The sequence below is a fragment of the Rhineura floridana genome, chromosome 4 (assembly GCF_030035675.1).
Source record: "Rhineura floridana isolate rRhiFlo1 chromosome 4, rRhiFlo1.hap2, whole genome shotgun sequence".
NCBI classification, from domain to species: Eukaryota; Metazoa; Chordata; class Lepidosauria; order Squamata; family Rhineuridae; genus Rhineura; species Rhineura floridana.
In genome coordinates, this window is record NC_084483.1 from 101664665 (window position 1) to 101687184 (window position 22520).

The window sequence follows — 22520 nt, forward strand, 5'->3', positions numbered from 1 at the left end:
CAATATGAAAGCAAGGCCATAGAGAGCAGGCTTCCTGGTTGTGGAACTTCTTCCCATTGGAGATACGGTTGTCTTCCACATTACCAGCTTTTCAGCGGTGTGTAAAGACGTACTTTTTCCTTCAAGTCTTTGGGACTCCCTTACCTAAATAACTCTCTTTTTGCTGTTGCATTAGTTGATTTTAAGCTATGTTGATATGTAGCATTTTAATAGAATGTGGTGTGCTGCCCTGGGAACCTTCAGACTCAAAGGCAGGTTATTAAATAAACAATAAATAAATGGCTGAAGACTACCTGGGACAGGGTGTTGTGGAAGGCTGATACAGAAGTTTTATAATTTTTTCTCAGTGCTGAGTGGGTGCATTTGACCCCACCTGTTGACAGAGGGTTAGTGTGGGTTAGAATGCAGAAGAAAGCCATTTTTTAAAAAATGAATGTATGCTCTCTAGACAATGCAATTTCATCTTCACACTAGAGATGTAGGAAATGCAAAATTAAAATTAAAAATCCCTTTGGAATCCTGTTGGAATCTGTTTTAAAACACAGTTTATTATATTTATTGTCAAACCACACACACACACACACATTCAAACCACCACCCTTTGACTCTTATTTTTTTCCCTAATCTCCTTATATGAACAGACTGTACTGATTTGACTTTCCTTGATGAAAAGCATTGCAATTAATAACTAATTCTGCTACCTCTGGAATGAAAAGTAATTAAACAAGAAAGAACCCTAACAATAGGGAGAGACTTCAAGCCTGCTCCTTGTTTCCCTTTGCTAGCCTTTCAACGTTGCCCATTAAATCAGAGGAGATACCGATGCACCTTGAAGATGCTTCTGTTGTGTGGTTGTGGTGAGGAGAAGAAGATGCCCGCGACTACTGCTGCTCCCTTTCCCTGAGGCTGAGGCACAGCAGCGAAGGAAGAACAGCCACCGCGGCGGCGGCGGCGGCAGCAGCGGTAGCAGTTTCCCTTCCCCAGCCCTGACTCTACGGGCGCATGCTCACTTGTGCCCGCAGCCCTGGACCATATTTGTCAGGACTCCTCGAGAGACGGAGAAAAAAAATAAAGAGAGAGAGAATTTGGGGGGGTAAGGAAGCGGCTGGTTCCGATCCGATTGCTAACCCATTAACTGCAATGCACAATGCTGAGGATGGCTTTAAATGGTCTCTTTGCTGAGGATGAAAGTTAGAGACAAATAAAGGGAAGCAAGCGCACCTCCTCTGCCTCCCTTATGAAAGCGGGGGGGGGGGCGGCGGCGGCGGCGGAATGAATAGAGGAGAAATTGTTCAAGGGGGTGGGGTGGCGAGAGGGAAGAGTTCCACCACAGTCGCTAGCAAAGGAGATGGGACGTAAGGAAGGGAAAGTGGCCAGATGGTTCTGAAGTGGCCGAGGAGCGGGTTGCTCACTGGGGATCTCTCCTAAAATCCGAAGTGCGTGAGAGTGAAAGAGGAACAAAAGAGAGGGCGAGAGAGGTGCCTTTCGCATTTTCTTCTCTCGTTTCTTCCCAAACACATGACGGGGGGGGGGAGGGAAGAGGTGGTGAAAGCAGAAGTGGGAGTACAATGAGGAGGGCATTTCCCAGCCCCACACATACGGACGGACGGGCGCGGGGGGCGGCTCTGCGGCGTCCTGCTACCCCACAGCTGGGGAGCTCGCCACGGAATTCTTGACACTTCAGCGGGAGTGTTTGGGGAAAGGAAATGGGTGATTCCGGCGGAGGGCGCCGCAACAAAGATTTGGGGCGCCGGCCGAGGGAGAGGGGTGTGTGGGTTGAGGAGGGACCACCACCGCTCACTGTTTTGTTTACGGGGTTCCCTCAGCAGAGGGAGGATTAAAGGCTGGAGGCGCGCGGGGAGGAGGGACCGACTTTTCCCACCCAGATTTGGCCGCAGCGGGATATACCGGTTGAATGTGTAACGTGTGTCGTGTCTCCCCTCCTGGAGAAGAGAAGCGGGGAAAAGGCCTGTTCAGATCAGCGCGCAGTAGCAGCAACGAGCTTCTGAGGGTGGTGTTTTTTGTTTTTCTTATGATTATTATTTCCTCTCCTTCGTGTCTCCGTTTTGCAGCTTCTGGACTTTGTGGCGTGCGTGCGCGCGTGGCGGTGTCTGTGTGGATATATAGAAATATAATACTGAGCTCCCCAATTCCGCCATTTTGGGCAAACTTTGCACACGCACGCACACACACACCACACGCGCAGAGACGCTCCTACCAGTTTGTAGTGGGAGGGAGCGTGTGGGGCGGGGGAGCTCTCGATTCCCGTGCATGCCTTTCACTAAGGGGGTGCGGTGGGGTGGGGTGGGGTTTACCTTCGGGGGAGGAGGAGAAGAGTGCACTTGGAACACCGGCAGCAAACAAATCCCCAGCCCCGTGGGAGATGCGGGGATTTGTGCGTGTGTAGTATGTGAGGGTGGGGGAGAAGGTGTGTTTTCATCCAATGAACATGGCTCGTCTGAATTCTGCGGGCCAACACCACATCCGTGTGCCTAATCATCTTCAACTTTACTGCCCGTTTGCCTATATATTCTGCGCTTCCTGTGTAGTCCTTACCCGCGATGAGCTGTAATTGACACACTTGTTCTAAGCTCTTCACCGGGGAGATGGGAAGGCGCTCGGCTCAAGCTCCCCGTAAATGTGAGAGGACGTAAGCGTGTGGTGAACTGAGGCCTGCTATGTGGTATGTAGGGCCAGAAAATAACAGTAATGGGGGGGGTCTCTTGAAGTCCCCTCCCCTTTTATCACACACGCACACAGCAGGAGGAGGAAATATGAGTGAGGGGGGAAAGTTTGAAAGGACTGATACAGCTCCAGAAAGGACCTCAGAAGTGTCTGCTAAGGGTGGGTGACGGGACCGGGCTGAGGAGACCAGAAACAGAGAGGAGACTCCTCTCCTTCAGGAGGGTGATTTCTCTCCGACAGAGAGAGAGAGAGAGAGAGAGAGAGAGGATTCAGGAGCTTGGGAAAAAGAATTAAGCAAAGAGGAAAATAATCCAGAACTCTTTCTGTCCTTGGAAGAGCCCCGTCTTTCCTGAAAGTTGGGAATGTGGGAAGAGAAGGGTGACCCCCCCCAGTAAGTCTTGAGTTTGTTTTAGGCAACCTCCCCTTCCCGGTTTCCGTCGCAGGCTCCGTAAGAAAAACGGGACCCGGTCAACAAACAGGAGCCTCTCATTATGCAACTTCCTCAGTCGAACACCCGGTTTTTCTCTTTTCTCCCCACATGCAGACGCCTTTTGCTCGCCGTACAGCTCTCTCCTTGAGCATTTCCTTTCAGAGAAAGTGGAGGCGTCGAGAAGGTTATTTCAAGAGCCCCCCTCGAAAAGCTGATTCACGGTACTTTTAGCTCTTCTAAACTAAAGGAAACAGGCAAACGAAGAGCTTGGGGGGGGCAATTGCAGCCTGACGCATAGTTTGGACTTGGTTGTTTTACTATGGTTGGAATCGGGGCTCCGGGAAGTTGCATGTAAAGGACCTGCGCCTCTCTTCGACCGCTTCCGCCGCTCTTCCTAATTTTTTTTTTGGGGGGGGGATTTGTATCCTGAGTGATCACAGTATTCTCCAGAAAAGTTTCAAGTGCAGCAAAATATATTCCAAAATTGGCCAAGGAGGGACCCCTACTGGTGGAACGGAGGTATCCACCCTAGGGAGGAAAGTTCAAATTCTGGCCTGCAAGTTTTTCAGTGATTGCACTTTAGAGTTTAGGGAATGATTTTGAGTATAAGTTTTATTTCTGTTTCCCCCTTCCATACTGTTTCTGCAATGACAGGGTTTTCTGGTATATATCAAATGTAGACATGCTTCTTATGAACATTATGAGATTAAACTGTTTCCTCTTGAATACTTAACAAGTTAACAAGTTAAATTCATCTGGTAGTTGTGGGCATCAGTATATTCATGTTTCTCTTTCACTCTTTCCAGTTTACTTTCCTAATAGTGTTAAGATTGGTCAGTTTCACTTTCCTTTCTAATACATTGCTGTTGATATAGGACAATTTTAGATACATTTGGTTATAGGTAAATAAAAATGAGGTTTTGACTGAGTAGTCTTATGATAACTAAAGGAATTTTTGCAAGCATCTGCTATATTTTATTCAAGCTTTTTCTGAGGGAGAAATTGTTGGTTGCTAGGAGTGTATCACATTATAAGATGACAGGACAGTGTGCAAATGATAGGATTCTAAGGTTCATTTAGGATATTATATAGTTGTGTGTGCGTTTTAATTGTGTGGATATGGGAAGCCTCTCTCACACCTAAAATAACTTGTGGAAGACAAATCACAGCCTGGAACGTGTCCCTGGAGTAGCCTGAGCCTAAGTTTATTTATTATTTATTTATTAAATTTATATCCCACCCTTCCTCCCAGAAGAAACCCATAGGTTCATAGGTCTAAACAAAAGTCTGTCTTCGCATGTTATGTTTATATGGAAGCATATATGTTTATGGCAAAGAAGAGCCAAGCACCTAGGTGCCCCTCAAGGTATTTGGAATTTTCCACCTCTGACCATAAGCTTGGGGGGCAGAGAAGGAGGGACTGTGAATACTTTTTTGTGTTCAGCACTCAAAAATGTCACGCATGCTTTAAAAAAGTCATTCTGCTAGCTTTGGTAAAAATAACCTTTTCCTTAACCTGCCCACCAAGTCAGTCCCCCCCCCCATAACAGCTTTAGTCAAGACAGTTATCTGCTTTCTGGAAATCAAGAATGGAAACATGGGGAATCTGAGGGCCACATGAGATACTTTGCTACTTTGGTGCAAATAATGGTCTTGCATGCGATATGAAGGATATGCGTGAGTTTCACAAGTGACTTTTCTTTTAAGGAAACAAATGCTTTTGTATATATTGAAAGAAAAAAAACATGTTTGAAAACATGTGTATGCTTCATATGTTCTAAATGTAAGTACCCTATTTCAGTTTGTCTGCAATCTGGGTATTGGAAAAAGAGTTTGCCACCCCAACCCTGTGGCACAATTTGTTTAAATACTTGTAACAATTTGGAGATTCTAGTCTCTCTATTTATGCTATCAGCCTTCTTGGACTTCCTTCCTATGCAGCTGGGAGAAATACATTTCTTACAGTTGTAAGAAAAAAAATCCCCATGTGGAAGATAAAGGGGGATTCTCTGTCCCTGGTGTTTTATTGGATGCATTCCAGTTAATTTTAGCTGTTGACAGTGCTGAGAGTATTGATGGTTCCTGATAGGACTGTATCTTCAATTGCTTTCTGCGGTATACCATTAAATGAATCAAACAAATGGCATTAAGATAGCTTTTTCACCTCTTGTGCCATATCTCTTGGGATGTTTAGAGCTGTATTTAGTTGGTGTTTATAGCACAGCTGTCATTTTAAAATCAGCTTCATTTAATCACTTTTATAACTGTATTTGAAGCTGTGATCATTTTTAGGAAAGAGAAATTGTTTTGAGTACAGTGTGGTGCTTATTATGTTCTAAAGGTTTGGCACTTATGCTGTTGAGTTTAATTGGGCAGGCTTCTCTTGATGTATGTTGCTGTATGTTGACAAAACAGTTTTCTTACTGATAGTAAGAATGTATTTCCATTAATGCATCACCTGTTTGAAATTTTGAGAATAGGTTGTTAGAATACAAAGTATAGTGATTAATGAAACATAGAAAAGATAAGCAATACACTATATCATTTAATACTTCAAGTACAAGGTAATCAGCTGAACAGCAAATCTGTGAGCAGAGCAATAATTCAAGAAATGAGATGTTTCAAAGAAAAATTATCTTGTTAAAATTTTCAAAAATTGTAAGTGTGTTCTGTTGGGTGCTCCATTGGATTTGATACAAGGAAAGAAGACACTTATACTGAATGCCAAACCAGAGTGGCAAAAAGTGAGTAACTAACTAGAGGAGATTCCACTGCATAATTTATCATCTGGAAAAAAAATTAGAACGTAGATTGATGATTCCCCCCCTTTTTTCCAAATATATAATTTCAGTCTTGATAACACTTGGTATAAACTATTTACAAGTTGCAGCAACAGGCTACCTAGCTGAAAGAACTCCTTGAGGGCTTTTATCCATTGCTTGAGGGGCTGTCTGGTTTACTGTGTATCAGTGCTGAGTTGAAGTTGATTGCATGTTAAGTTGGCCTGCACTGACATTTATTCGAAATGGTATTACTGCAGGAGAGATCTGTGCTCAACTTTTTTTCTCAAAGTGGGACAAATTTCCTGGCACAACTTTTAAGTGTTAAAAAATGTGTTCCTATATAAATCCAGCATTAACTCCTGATTCAATTACAGTGCTATGAGTGAATATGCCTTTCTTTTTTATTTTCAATTTCTTGGCTCCGAAAGTCTTTTGTTCTTTACCAAGAGATGTAACAAAAGGGACCATGGGAGAAGTTGACCAATAGCCCTGCTTGTACATCATAGAGAAGCACCTTGCTTGCCCAGTGTAAGCACAAAGTATGTAGAGACAGTGAAAAAAGAAAAAAAATGAATAGATATGGAGAGCATATCTGAAGCAAATGTGCTGTAAGTGCTAAGGGCCAGAACTGCATTGCAATAAAGCGGGGCAACCTCCAATGCCCTTAGCTCAAACCGTTTCCATTTGTAAACTTTCTCTATGTCTGTTCATGTTCACGTATATTGGATGTGTGTGCAGCTCAGCTGTTTGCTGCCTTATACTGAGTCTGACCATTGGTCACACCAGTGAAGTATTGTTTATACTGACTGGCAGTGGCTTTTCAGAATAAGGGCTTTCCCAGCCCTATCTGGAGATGCTAGTAATTGAACCTGGGACCCTCTGGATGCAAAGCAGGTGCTCTAATACTGAGCTGTGCCCTTTCCAGACTCACTTGAAATATGTTCTACTAAGTTGATTGGGTCTTGTGGGCTTTTGGCATATGCTGAAAAGCTTTTTGTTCACTCAGGCTTCTCTAGCTTATTATTGTTGATTTGTCTACAAACAGCATTTTGAATATGTCTGAAATTAGTTTTATTGTGCTTTTATATATTTTATTTTTCTAAATAAATTTGCTAAATAAATCAACATGGAATATTTGAAAGTGAATCATTCCGGGAAAGCGGGATGTTAAATGTTATGGTGTTGTGTGGATAGTACCATTGTACAGTTTAGTCACCAGGTGGCATTTGACTTAACTGTATATGGGTGGAGTCAGGAACTTCTTGTTGCTGTTCTGTTCTTGTTTAAGAGAGATAATAAAGTTCTGGTGTAGCTTCCTAACGGTGTGTTCTCTAAGGCTTATTATCAGATTATGACAAGCATACTAACAGAGTTTATTTATACAATGCACTTATCCACATGGGAGCATTACTTCATACTAAAGATACATTTTTAACCTCCATTTTCTGTTTGCACTGGCCACAGTAAGGGCTCAATGCCAGCTGAAAACACGGTGTTGTCTATCGACACTGAGTGGAAGGATCAATCATGCAGTTTCCTAATGACCACACCCTCTAATTTAACATTTCTGCTCCCTCTGGTTACTTGGCAACCAAGGATGCTGCAGTGGGTTCTTTTTTAAAAAAAACAAAACCCGGAAGTGCAAATATCTGTGTTTTCCCTGGTAGGATACAGCTGAAATAAAAATCTTTGTTTAATAAGTGTTATACTTTTGTGCACAAGTTGGGGGGGGAAGAGAATAAGGGCACCATTTGCAGCAACATAAAAAAAGCAGAAAGAGGAGATCAGCTGGAAGTTGCTGTTCAGCCTACAGGAAATAAAATTAAAGAAGGGAGGAGGAGTGTGGAGAGGGGAACAATTGACACACTCACCTAAAAGCATCGGAGCAAAGTGTCTGCAGGCAGTAGAGATACGAATGAAGACATTTTTCCTTCCCTTTTCATATTATCAGAGGATTGGATTAGCACAGATTTGCAGGAGGAAAACTGTGATAGCTTCTGTTTGCTGGTAATGTCATGTGAACCATGCAAATTAAAAGGACGCGAGTAGCCCTAAACACACAGTAAACCACCATGTGGATGAGCCCAATATGTGTAGACTACAATGTTATATGTATACCAGGCCAAGCATACACATCTGAGTCCAAGATTGCAGCTACAGCTTGCAGTTATCGCTATAGTTTCTGCAGTCTTCGTATATTTTTATGGTATTTGCTATTTACAGATACTACTTTCATTAGTCTTTTGTAAAGGAATGCTTAGATCTGAATCTCCAAAGTTTTTTCATTTTCTCTATATTCAACCCCACAAAAATATATATAATGGATAATATAATGGAGAAAAAGATACATGGAAAAGCTAATAAAGGCAATTATTTCTGAGAAAATGTGCTAATTCTTTTTAAAAGGATGAGCTGTCATGTATTTTGGTTGTACTGTGCGCCCTGTGACATGTTATATTATTCTGCATATGAAATAGCCAAATACTGGAAATGCATGTAGGGAGAAGCAGCAACATGCCAGCTGCTTTTAGATAAGAATATATGTAGTTATTATTTATTTATTTATTTATTTATTTAATTTGTATCCCGCCCTTCCTCCCAGCAGGAGCCCAGGGCAGCAAACAAAGCAGTAAAACACTTTAAAACATCATAAAAACAGATCTTAAAATACATTAAAACAAAACAGCATTAAAAACATTTAAAAAAAACAACTTCAAAAAAAGAGTTAAAAACATATTAAACAATTCTGACACAGAGGCAGACTGGGATAGGTCTCAACTTAAAAGGCTTGTTGAAAGAGGAAAGAGGAAAGTCTTCAAAAAGCCCCGAAAAGATAGCAGAGATGGCGCTCAAATGTCCACATTAAATACTGTGAAAATGGAAGTTGGCAGATATTTTATGTGTTACTTCTCACAAAGTTTGAGGCAGCTTAAAAATTAAGAATAAAAAAACATAAGCAGTTTAAACACTGCAACGCAAACAGCTTATGGTGAAGTTTCACCACTACATTCATTCATCTATCAAGTGACATTCCCTAACATCAGTCTCAGAAAGAGTTTTAGAGAGCACAGGAGCTTGTACACTACTTTCTGACATTTTTATTGATCCTTATAAGAGTATTTGCCTTGCTCTGATTTTTCAACTAACATAAAAAGTTGCAGGAAGGATAGGAACAGCCTCCAGATGCTGTAAGAAGAATATTGTGACTGCTTTTGGACAGCAGGTTTTCAAAAGAAGCACACTTTTTTATCCCTTCAGTAGAATCTTTTAAAACACTTACACTGAAGAGATAAGCTCACACACGGGATTGGTTCACAAAGCTACTTACATGGGCCATGTTATAAACCAGCGATTCCCAACATGGGCGGTAGCCCCCCCTGGGGGGCTACAGCATTTCAGGGGGGCATTGGCATGACTACAAACTTTAGGGGCGTTTGGGTTCATTAGGGGGCGTTGATATTTGGCGGTCTGATGCGACAGTTGAAGCATTTAAGTTTAATTTTATTTAAAACACAAATCATTAATTTTTAAACTGTTTTGTCCCCAGTTAGAATGTATTTAATAGTCTCAATTCATGGAAATAACACTATAAATAGTGTGTGCTCTTTAGTAAAGAAATTCTGAATAGCGGCCAGTGTCATATCAAGGAATGGGGATATTAGCCACGCCCCGGCACTAGGTAATGTTCCGATGCTGTCTTGAGGGATGTTGGAACCAATCACGAGAGAGTGTTTGATAAGCTGGGTGTATTGGTGGAGGGCGCATTCTTCCAATAGATGAGTGCTGTGTGCAAACGGGTGACGCAGACAGTCAGTTATTCGCTGGTTTTCTTCAGGAATGGGACACACTCGCTACCTGTTGTTTCTGTGATGTTTACTTTTCTATAACTATGTATGTATATTAATAAATCATACTAAGAATTCGATGTGTAATCTAAGTGCAATAAAAAGGCATGATTAAAACGATCAGTAATAATAATTGAAAATACCTTTTATGCATTACTCATATTTTAAGGGAAGAATAGGAAGCATTGGCATATACTTAATCTGAGGGGGGCATTGGGCACAAAAAGATTTTGCAAAGGGGCGTTGGGTAAAAAAAGGTTGGGTAACGCTGTTATAAATGAATGTTCTTAGGTTCCAGGTTATTTGTGAGGGTCAGATCCAGATGAACAGTGCAGTCCTATACATGTCTACTCAGAAGTAAGCCCAACTGAGTTCAATGGGACTTACTCCCAGGTCAGTGTAAATTGGATTTCAGCCTAAGTTAGTTAAACTTAATTTCCATTGAAATCAGTGGGACAAGTTAGTAATGACTTTGTGTCCACTGAAATCAACGGGACATTACAGTAGGGCCCCGCTTATATGGTGGGTTAGGGACCAGGCCCCTGCCGTAAAGCGGAAATCACCGTAAAGCAGAACCCATTGACTTTAATGGGTCGCGTCGCGTGAAAATGATGCGAAAATGCCACAAAATGCCATAAAATTGACTTTAAAACAGGGAATTTCCCCTCATTGAAAGCCATCACATCAGCAGAACGCTGGAAAGTGGAACGCCGGAAAGCGAGGCCCTACTGTAATTCAACTAACTTATCCAGCACTATGTATTATTCTGTTATACAGACTACATTATGATTTGGGTCATGTACCTAGAATTTTCTATCTCTGCATTGTAATACTTTCCCATATTGAAAGGTATTGTTTGAGCTGATGTCAATAGAGGAAGATCCAGATTTCTTCTCTATGCAAGCAGGTTTCATTGGTCTCAAAGGGTATTGTATAGCATACTTATAGAAACATAAAATATTTTGTGTTTGGAAGCCTGGAATTCTCAGTTTATGCTGAAATTATTATTTATCATTATAATTTGTATTATAGGAAAATATACTGTACTGTGTTGCACTTTATAAAGGTACATGCAGTTGAATAAGAGAGCACATGACCCTGGAATAGATATGCATGTAATGTGCATTGAGTTTCTGAAGTGAACACCTTTAACTGCAGTGAACATTTCATTGTAAAAGAGGATGGTTTATTTTACCTTGCCCATCTGAAAAATCTAGGCCCAGAATTTGAGAATTCTGGGGCATACAAGAAAACAAGAATAAAGATAAAGAGAACAGTTTTTCCAAACAAATATGTGCGATGTACTTTTTAGGTCTACTTGTTATATTGATCATGACTTAAGAGCTTGTCGAGGCATTTTTGCCATTATGGCACAGTCCTACAAGTCCTAATCACAGATATCTGAAGGGCACAGTGTGGCGATAGCAACAGGATAGTTATGCTGCCGTTTTTCCCTTGCCTTTTAAAAGAAAAACTGGATAATAGGTGCTGAGAAACTCTTCAATAGCTCCTTGTCAGTTTCCTTAGTATGAGTGTGTGGTGAGAGGGAAAAGGAGATGGATGAAACAGATTATCTTGACCCATCCCAGTCTGGGTTCAGGCCTGGTTATGGGACTGAATCGGCCTTGGTTGCCCTGATGGATGACCTTTATCAGGAGAAGGACAGGGGGAGTGCAACCCTGTTATTCTTACTAGATCTCTCAGCGGGTTTTGATACCATTAACCATGGTATCCTTCTGGGCCAACTTGGTGAGCTGGGTATTGGAGGAACTGTTTTACAGTGGTTCCTATCCTATCTCCAGGGTCGCTCTCAAAGAATAGCATTGGGTGACTGTATTTTGCCCCCCTGGCAGTTGTGCTGTGGGGTGCTGCAGGGTACCATCTTGTCCCTTATGCTGTTTAACATCTATATGAAGCCCTTGGGAGCAGTCATCAGGAGATTTGGGGCAAAGTGTCAGCAGTATGCTGACGACACCCAGCTCTATTTCTCTGTAACATCTGAATCAGGAGAGGCCGTGCAAGCCCTGGACCGGTGCTTGGACTCGGTGGTGGGCTGGATGAGGGCCAATGAACTGAGTCTGAATCCTAGCAAGACGGAGGTGCTGTGGGTTGGTGGTTCTCGAGTTCAGATAATTGGTCAGTTGCCTGCTTTGGATGGGGTCGTACTCCCTGAAAGAGCAGGTCTGTAGTCTGGGGGTGCTCCTGGATCCATCTTTGTTGCTTGAGAACCAGGTGACCTCAATGGCTAGGAGTGCCTTTTACCAGCTTCGGCTGATAAGACAGCTGCGGCCATTTCTGGACCGGGATAGCCTGACCACTGTTGTCCACACACTGGTAACCTTTAGGCTGGATTACTGTAATGCGCTCTATGTGGGGCTGCCCTTGAGGTTGGTCCTGAAGCTGCAGCTAGTGCAAAATGCAGCGGCGAGACTGCTCACTGGGGCAGGGTATCGCCAACATGTCACCCTGCTGCTGAAAGATCTGCCCTAGCTGCCCATTTGCTACCAGACCAAGTTCAAGGTTCTAGTTTTTGTGTACTGTACAAAGCCCTATACAGCTCTGGACCAGGATACCTGAAAGACTGTCTTACCCCTTATATACCCAGCTGATCACTGCGCTCTGCAGGTGAGGGCCTCCTGCAGATAGCATCTTATCCGGAGGTTCGTTCTGTACAATATAGGAAACTGACCTTTAATGTGGCAGCACCTACCCTGTGGAATTCCCTCCCTTTAAATATTAGGCAGGCGCCATCTCTGCTATCTTTTCGGCACCTTTTGAAGACTTTCATCTTCCAACAAACCTTTTAAGTTGAGACCTATCCCAGTCTGCGTCTGTGTTAGAATTGCTTTTAATATGTCCTTTAATATCTTTAACCCTTTTTTTAAAAAAAAATGTTTTTAAAGTTTTTTTTAAAGTTTTTAACGTTATTTTGTTTTAATGTATTTTAAGGTCTTTTTATGATGTTTTAAAGTGTTTTTAGTGTTTCTGTTTGCCGCCCTGGGCTCCTGCTGGAGGGAAGGGTGGGATATAAATAAAATAATAAATAAATAATAAATAAATAAAAGGAGATAGTGAAACAAACAAACAGGGTGAGAACATGACAAAAGACAGTAAGGATAATATCATTTCTACTGTACTGAATAAAAATCAAAGACCAGTTACAAGTTGTTTTGATATCGGTATTGCTGTTTTCAAATGATGTGAGAGACATTGTTACAGAAGGTTAAGGGGTTTAAAGCCAATGGTTTTGATCTTGCTCAAGTTAGTTGTGACTAAGATCCACTGAAAGCAATGGAACGACTGAGCTGTGTCTGAGTTTCAGTAGGACTTCGTTCTATTGAACTTTGTCAGTTTTCAAAGGTAAATGGATCTTCTGTCTTGGCAAATTTACTTGGAAGCACATCCTACTGCATCGGATTTTACCTCAGCTTCACTAGAGTGAAGCAAACCACATTCCATGATCTAATATTCTTTCCCTAAAGGGGAAATTCATGTGGCTCCAACTAGAAAAGGGGTGGGAAGAGTCCCTTCTGGCCCAGTGTTTAGTGCGGGTTTGGGTAATCAACCATAAAGTTGAGTTGGAAGTTCACAGATTTTGGGTGTGGCAATTACTAGAGACACACAAGCCTCTGAAATCATGGAAATGGGTGTCACTACGATCTATGAGTTCCTGGCTCTTCCGTTATGGTTGCTCAAATGAGGGAATACTTGGGTATGACCTTGACAGTTTATGTGAAAGAAAAATATAGCATTTATCTACTCTTGGTTGGGCATGAATAATTATCTATTCACCAACATTTCCCATGAGTTGTAGTCTGTTGCTGGTACTTGTCTTTAACGTTCCAGAGCAATAGCATTTTAAAATTATTATTACAGTGGCAAGCAGCATCATGGCTTTCTAGGCCCTTTCTTGCCACTTGAGAGTTGGGGAGTCTTCTGAAATGGTGTTAGAGCAAATGGGAAGAAGCTCATGTGTGGATGAAGGGCTTTTCACAGGGTCTTAAAAATTCTAGTCAAATGTAAAGATCCAGTAGTTTTCCAGATTTGTCCCCAGCTTTAAGTGAAACACACAGACAGAGAAACAGAGAGAGATAAATGTGGTAGTTTTTATATTAGCAATTAATTAGAGATTAATTTTAAGTGTTATACCAGATATATTTTACTTAAGGCTGGAGACAGATCCAGGTAACGGCTAGATTTTGTAGTTTAGCCTGATGTAGAGTTCTGGTAAACTGAAAAGCTTGCTTCCTATTTTGTGACATTTTGGTTGGTCTTAATAAAAGTGTTGCCCAGCTGTGAATTTTGAAATTATTCATAATAGGTTATTATAAATATTATGAGGCTGCTGAAATTATTGTTGAAAATTATGTGAAGTGCGGTATGAAAGTGGATCAGAGAATATTTTGTGGAAGTGGATCAGATATAACATTTTGATATTACCTTTCTTATTTTACAGTATATGCACCATGAACGAACCAACTTCTAGCGGAAGTGGACAAGACTTTGATGTATTTAGTGTAATGGACTGGAAGGATGGAATTGGTACCTTGCCTGGAAGTGATCTTAAGGTAATATTTTTAAATCCTAAATACGCTTTGAAGAGAGTAAGTTAACCAAAGATGAAGAAATATACATACAGAGAACTACAATTTAGAGCAGTATAAAGGGCAAGTCTTGGCATTATTCGGGCATGGATAAGGGTGGTAAAACTCTCATACACAGCTGGCCTATTGATAAATGATGCTTCACATCATGGAAGTCACTTTGGCTCCTAAACTATGGGCTGTATCTAATAGCAACCCCAAATTGTGGATCCTGTAGTAGAAAGGCAGTTCCACCCAGAGTAGGTTAAATGCCACCTCCTGTGTTCATCCAACTGTCTACCAACAGTTCCTCCCTGTTGATTGGACTGAATTTGAATATATTTGCCCTCATTCAATCCATGTCCTCCCTCATGTGATTTCATGTATGTCTTGAATAGCAAACAGAGCCCTGTGGCAGTTCGTAACACAGTTGCTATGCAATAAAGCAGAAGCCGCCAGCATCACTTTCTGGAACAGAAAGTAGGAACAGGGTAGGAACAGAGTAATCAAAGCACAGGACTCCTACTTCCCAGCTCATATAGCAAGTCCCAAAGGATATCATGGTTGATGGTATTGAAAGTATGGTGTTGAAAGCAGATGACCTCAGCAGGATGGGACAGATATCCCATAAGAAGTTTCTAAGCCCTTCCTAACTCTCCAATACATTTTTGATTTTTGGAGACATACACGCATGAACTTTTGTGTGACGTCAGTACAAGGAAAGGTTGCAACAAAGAAGGTCAGACTGTACATACTTAAGGGAATACTTCTGTTAGACTTCATACAGGTGCCTTTGTGTATGCGTTTCCTCCATTTTCTCTGATCTCCAAGGTCTTTCTCAAAATTTCCAGTAGCTGGATTGATTGCATCCTAATTGCTTCACGGTGGCCTTGACAACATTGGTTCACCAGATTTTAAAAATGTTGATGAATGAATCCTGGCATCTACCAGCAGCACCACACTTCCTAATACAACTGAACCAGGGTCTTCGACTAAGATGTTCAAACATTACAGCAATAATAACAGCAATAATATCATCATTATAGCCCTTGAAAGCTAAAACTGTTTGAACTTAAAGAGAGAAACAAGGATCGATCTAACCTGGAATGAGTGACTTGGTTGATGGATACATATTCTGGAACTCCTTAAATAACTTGCATTAAATGGTGAATAAAAACTGAATATCCATCAGATTTATTATTATTATTAAAAATGCTATCCTGCCCTTCCTCCTAGAAGAGCCCAGGGTGGCAAATGGGAGACAAACCACCAAAAATATCTTTAAAACAACTTTTTAAAAAACTTTAAAAACAGAGAGCAGTTCCAAAACACACAGACTCGTATTGAAAAGGCTTGTTGAAAGAGGAAGGTCTTCAGTAAGTGCCGAAAAGATAACTGAGATGGTGCCTATCTAATATTTAAGGGGAGGGAATTCCAAAGGGTAGGTGCCATTGCACTAAAGATCCATTTCCTATGTTGTGCAGAATGGACCTCCTGATAAGATGGTATCTGCAGGAGGCTCTCACCTGCAGAGCGCAGTGATCTACTGGGTATATAAGGGGTAAGACAGTCTTTCCGATATCCTGATCCCAAGCTATATAGGGCTTTGTACAGAAAACCGGCAACACTGAACTTGGCCCGGCAGCTCATGGACAGCCAGTACAATTCTTTCAGTAGTGGGGTAACATGTTAGCGATATCCTGCCCCAGTGAGCAGTCACACCTCTGCATTTTGCACTAGCTGCAGTTTCTGGACCAACCTGAAGCGCAGCCCCACATAGAGTGCATTACAGTAATTCAGACTAGAGGTTATTAGTGCATGGACAACAGTGGTCAGGCTATCCCAGTCCAGAAACAGCCACAGCTGTCTTACTAGCCAAAGCTGGTAAAAGGCACTTCTAGCCACCGAGGTCACCTCTAGTGACAAACATGGATCCCAGAGCACCCCCAGACTACAAACCTGCTCTTTCAGAGGGAGTATGACCCAACCCAAATTGACCAATTATTTGGATTCAGGAACCACCTATCTACAGCACATCCATCTTGCTAGGATTCAGAGTCAGTTTATTGGCCCTCATCCATGCCACTACTGTGTCCAGGCACTGATCCATGTCCTCTCCTGATTCAGATGTTATAGAGAAATAGAGCTGGGTATCAGTGTACTGCTGACACCTCACCCTGAATCTCCTGATGACTGCTCCCAACTGCTTCATATAGATGTTAAACAGCATTGGGACAACACAGTACTCTGTGGCACCCACAGCACAACTGCCAGAGGGTGAAAGACAATCGCCCAAATCTGTTCTCTGAAACCAATCCCGGAGATAGAATGGAACCACTGTAAAACAGAGATTCCCATCTCACCAAGTCAGCTCAGAAGGATACCATGGTCAATGGTATCAAAAGCCATTGAAAAAGTAAGAATAACAGGGTTGCATCAGGCCAACCAAGGCCAACTCAATCTCACTCAGATTGGAATAGATCAAGATAATCAGATGGGAGGTGGAAGGCAGAAACAGCCGCTCCATGAGTATTGTAAATACAAATGTAGTGAAATTTACGACTAGGTTCTTTTTGGAGGAGACTTAATAACGAAGCCAAAGCCTGGTTTAAGGTTATGTATTCAGCAAAGTGCTTTACTGGAGCAAAGTACATAACTCAACTAAAATGGTGGTTGGATACAGACACATATATACCCCTACATTCGTCATAGCCATAGCAACGGTTTCATCCAATTATTCTATGCTACTGTGATGCTCTGCCCCCTGTACCAGCCACCCTCCTCTATGCATTCCTGCGATATCAGTATTCTTGGAACATGTTCAGTCTGCTACAGCAGTTCTATTCACTATTGTCTATGTGATTCCCCTGCCTAAAGGGGATGGCCGCCAGAATCCTCCTCATTCCCCCTTTGGGACTATTTTCAAGTCGCATCCCAATTTGCATGATAGATAACACCTCCTCCTCCTGCTCCATCCGTTGTCTATCAAATTCCAAGTACATTTGCTTTACTTCGGCAGGTGTTGACATTTGGGTGGTCTTCTGCATGGTGCTCTTTAAGCAAAATAACACACAATTAACCATGATTAACCAGATAAAGAGGAACAATACCCCCAACAATAGTCCTAGGAGGATTGATTTAATCCAGCCTTTTAGTTCACTGAACCAGTCTCCTGGAATCCACTGCCACCCAGGGGTCCTAACCTCATTCACCTTGGATGCTAACAGACAAATATTCTCAATTGACCCAGTGATGTTCACAGAACCATCAACAATGTGGGTGCGGCATTCCAGACCAATAAGGCCGCAGACTCCCCCTTGTGATTCTAGGAGGTAGTCTAAAGTTATGCGGTTCTGTAAGGCAAATTGTCCGATCTGTTGGAGCTCAGTGTTGACCATAGCTAGGGCACTGGCAGTTTCATTTATAAAGTTCTCAAGTAGAGCACAAATCCTTAGATTATCCATATGGTTTGCTCCTGCCCCATAAGAAGGGAAGATGTCTCACAGCCAGGACTCACCTGGAGCTTTAAGGTCTTTATACACTTCCAGGATTTTATGGCTAGGGGCTGCCTTTTGATAATTTCTTGTCAATCCCTTAGGAAAAGTTTCACGATTCTGATCCCAGGGGCCAGGAGTCCAACATAACAAGCTCCCTTTGCATTAACAGGTAATTTCTTCCAAGCCTTCTGCCCACACATCCACCAATAACTATGTGCTGTTCCAAGTAGGGGCGAAAGGATGTGGGCAAGTCCATCCTGTCTTACCCCTTCCTCACCATACATGAGCATGGCTAAAGTAGCTTCTTCTTTGGTACAGGTTTCATTATAATATGAGTGCCATTGGGGCCCAAAAGCTGCACACAATGGCTCCAATACCCTTTGCCTGTCCTTCATGACCTGCCCTGTGGAATTGCTGAGGCTCCATCTAGCCTTGGTTCGATGAAGGACCCATTCTCATTGGCTGCTCCCGATAAATGTTTTTCCCAAGAACTTTAAACCAAGTTCCCCTTTTGCCCATTCGGATCTGGCCACATACTGAGTAGTGTGAAGACTTTTCAGGAAGTCATCATGTTTAAGCCATGCATCTGAGATAAGGCCAGTTGAATTCAAAGGGACCCCAACCAGAGGGATACCTTCTTTTTCATAAGTTGGATTGTGCATACAAACCCAGCAGGTACTCTTATTCATTCTTCTAGCAAGATCTACCATTAACTTTAAATATGTGTTCCAACTCCAATCTGGGTGCACCATGCTAAAAAGGCTGCACAGTACGAGGGGCATAAGCCTAAGTCCTGCAGGACCCATATTATTTTATTTATTATTTATTTTATTTAATTTATATACCGCCCTAAGCCCGAAGGCGCTCTGGGCGGTGTACAAAAAGATAAAAAAACAAGCAATGTATAAATACAATAAATACAATAAATCAAGAAAACAAAACAAACAAACAATAAAAGAACCAAACAACATCCAAAATACAAATAATGATGAAAATGCTATTAAAACACACTTTAAAATGCCTGGGAGTATAAAAAGGTTTTCACCTGGCGCCGAAAAGATAGTAGCGTCGGCGCCAGGCGCACCTCATCGGGAAGGCTGTTCCACAGTTCGGGGGCCACTACTGAAAAGGCCCTGGTTCTAGTCACCATCCTCCGAGCTTCTCGATGGGATGGCACTCGGAGGAGGGCCTTAGATGTTGAGCGCAGTGTCCGGTTAGGTTCATATTGGGAGAGGCGGTCCACCAGGTATTGCGGTCCCATGCCGTGTAGGGCTTTATAGGTCAAAACCAGCACTTTGAATCTAGCCCGGAAACAAACAGGAAGCCAGTGCAGACGGGCCAGAACAGGTGTTATATGAGCGGACCTTCTGGTCCGCATCAGCAATCTGGCCGCTGCATTCTGGACTAGTTGTAGTTTCCGAACAGTCTTCAAGGGCAGACCAACGTAGAGCGCATTGCAGTAGTCCAGTCTAGAAGTTACCAGAGCATGAACAACTGAGGCGAGGTCATCACTGTCCAGATAGGGACGTAGCTGGGCTACCAGGCGAAGATGGTAGAAAGCATTCCGTGCCACCGAGGCCACCTGGGCCTCAAGTGACAAGGAAGGATCAAAAAGAACCCCCAAGCTACGCACCTGTTCCTTCAAGTGGAGTGTAACCCCATCAAGAACAGGATGAACATCCTCCATCTGGGCAGAGAAGGCACTCACCAACAGCGTCTCGTTCTTGTCTGGATTGAGCTTCAGTCTGTTAGTTCCCATCCAGTCCATTATTGCGGCCAGACAGCAGTTTAGCACGTTAACGGCCTCAACTGAAGAGGATGAAAAGGAGAAATAGAGCTGCGTGTCATCAGCGTACTGATGGCAACGCACCCCAAAACTCCTGATGACCGCACCCAGCGGCTTCATGTAGATGTTGAAAAGCATGGGGGACAGTACCGATCCCTGCGGGACTCCACAATGGAGAGTCCAGGGCATCGAGCAATGTTCCCCAAGCACTACCATCTGGTGGCGACCAACCATGTAGGAGCGGAGCCACTGCCAAGCAGTACCCCCAACTCCCAACTCCGTGAGTCTTCCCAGAAGGATACCATGGTCGATGGTATCAAAAGCAGCTGAGAGATCAAGGAGAATCAACAGAGTCACACTCCCCCTGTCCCTCTCCCGACAAAGGTCATCATACAGGGCGACCAAGGCTGTTTCGGTGCCAAAACCGGGCCTGAAACCGGATTGAAATGGATCAAGATAATCAGTGTCATCCAAGAGCCCCTGGAGCTGGCCGGCAACCACCCGTTCTAGCACCTTGCCCAGGAACGGAACATTCGCCACAGGTCTATAGTTGTTCAGGTTATCTGGGTCCAAAGAGGGTTTCTTCAGGAGGTGTTTCACAACCGCCTCTTTCAGGCAGTCAGGGACCACTCCCTCTCTCAGAGGCGTTTATTATCTCCTTGGCCCAGCCAGCGGTTCCGGTCCTGCCAGCTTTCACCAGCCAAGAGGGGCAAGGGTCCAGCACAGATTTGGTCGCCCGCACCAGTCCAAGGATCTTGTCAACATCCTCAAGCTGTACAGACTGAAACTCATCCAATAAACAAGGACAGGACCGTGTTCTGGATGCTTCATAAGATCCCACTGCCATAATATTGGAGTCTAAGTCCCGGCGAATGCATGCAATCTTATCCTGGAAGTGCCTCGCGAACTCATCACAGCGGGCTACAGATGAATCTATAATGTCCTGAGGGCCAGAATGTAAAAGCCCTCGAACGATTTTAAAGAGCTCCGCCGGGCGGGAGAGAGATGCCTTAATTGTGGCAGCAAAATACCTCTTTTTTGCTGCCCTCACCGCTACTACATACCGCTTAGAAGAGGCACTCACCAAGGCATAATTGCATCCGTCAGGAGTTCGCCTCCATCTGCACTCAAGCCTCCTCCTCTCTTGCTTCATCACTCTCAGCTCCACGGTATACCATGGAGCTGTATGAGCTCTACATAGGAGGGGGCGCATGGGAGCGATTGTGTCAACCATCATTATGGTGGTGATAATAAGGAATAGCAAACAAACAGCAATAAAACCCCACTTTTCTCTACCTAAACAAGTCACTGGCCCCACCACCTCAGTGTGGAGAGGTCCAAAAAGTCCAATGGGCCACACACTACTTCGACAAGCTCAAAATTGACCTGGGGAGCTGGTCTGCTGAAGGGGTTGCTCCTCATTGGCTTTGGGATAGATATTTTTTGTTTTGCTTTCTCAAGCACCCTTCGGATTCATAGTCTTAATTTCTTCCAAGAAGATAGGATCTCACTCACAAAGTCCTCTGGCAGAGCATAGACCCTTCCTCAGATTGTAGTGATGGTGGTCCTTGGGGAGGGACTCCTTTTCCTCTCTCTTTTCTTCTGGTGCTCTGTCAGGATCCGGTTGGCCTCTCTCACTCTCTTAAGGTGGCTGGGCCTTCTGACACTGAGACACGTGCATCCAAGCTGTCCTTTCAGCAATGCGCACTGCAGTGAAGGTTGTAAAGAGAATCTGGTAAGGACCATTCCATCGAGGCTGAAGACAATTTTTTCTCCGAAATTCACAAACCAGGACCCAATCACCAGGTTGGAACTGATGAGCAGGCACATCTAGCAGAACAGGAGCAGCTTCCTGGACCTGGGAGAAAAGAGTTCTCAACACTTTGGTAAGATTAGTGCAGTAGACCAGGAGTTCTTCCTGGTCTTCCAATAGAGATTGTAATTGGGCTGGTCTGGGAGCCACCCCCACTCTCATGGGGCGGCCAAAGAGAATTTCATGTGGTGTCAGTCCATGTTTTCTGTTGCGTGTGTTTTGCATCCCCATAAGAACTAGGGGAAGCATATGGCCAAGTTAAATTAGTTTCAGCACACAGCTTTGCTGATCTTGTTTTCAGAGATTGGTTACAGCGGTCAACCAAACCAGATGACTGGGGATGATAAGGAGTGTGTAATTTATGTAGAATGCCTAAGGCTTGACAAAGCTGTTGTACCACTTTAGCTGTAAAGTTGGTACCTTAATCAGAATCCAATTGGACAGGTAAGCCAAATCGAGGAATTATGTGTCTAAGCAGTGCCTTAGAAACAGCTGTGGCATCTGTGTGTCATGATGGAAATGCTTCTACTCAACCAGAAAAATGACAGATTGTAACCAGTACATAAATGTAATTCTGGCGTTTTCGCATTTCAATGAAATCCAATTGAGCATGTTGAAATGGTCCATAGGTCCAAGGTGTGGTGCCAGTAAGAGGACATTGTGTTGCAAACACACTGAGAAAGTAGATGCTACCTGGGCCAAAACAGGTGTGATTTTAGGAGCAAACCAGAAAGTTGAAATCTGCAATAGCATCCTCCCTTTGCTCAGGTGAGAAGAATGATGAGTTGTCCAAGCAAAAGGGAAAAGAAGCACCTGTGGGGCTACAAGGTGGCCTGAAGCATCCCTCCAGACAGAATCGGGATGTAAGCGACAGCCAAAGCAGACCCAAAGATCTTTCTCATGCTCTGGGGCAGCTTCTTGAAGCAAAGCAAGTTCTGGTGGTTTAGGAACAGATGACGGAAGAAGAGTCAGTTGGGAGGGAAGGTGGGGAGAAGGAAGTGCACTGAAAGCAGCGGCTTTTGCAGCAGCATCTGCCATATGATTGCCACAGCTGACAGGATCAGTAGCAGTAGTGTGAGCAGAACAGTGCACAATGGC

At 43.3% G+C, this 22520-nt stretch overlaps 1 protein-coding gene across 10 annotated transcripts in view; it reads left to right on the forward strand.

The window, feature by feature from the left end:
• Positions 1-1068: 1068 nt before the first annotated feature.
• Positions 1069-22520, forward strand: part of L3MBTL3 (L3MBTL histone methyl-lysine binding protein 3) — a 145056-nt gene continuing 123604 nt past the window's right edge. Inside the window, exons 1-3 of one of the 10 annotated variants that reach the window (XM_061623827.1) lie at positions 2412-2683; positions 3230-3336; positions 14200-14311. In XM_061623827.1, coding sequence (XP_061479811.1) covers positions 14210-14311 — 102 coding nt within the window. In that variant the 5' untranslated portion in view covers positions 2412-2683; positions 3230-3336; positions 14200-14209. The other 9 variants (XM_061623828.1, XM_061623829.1, XM_061623832.1 and 6 more) reach the window with 9 other exon arrangements.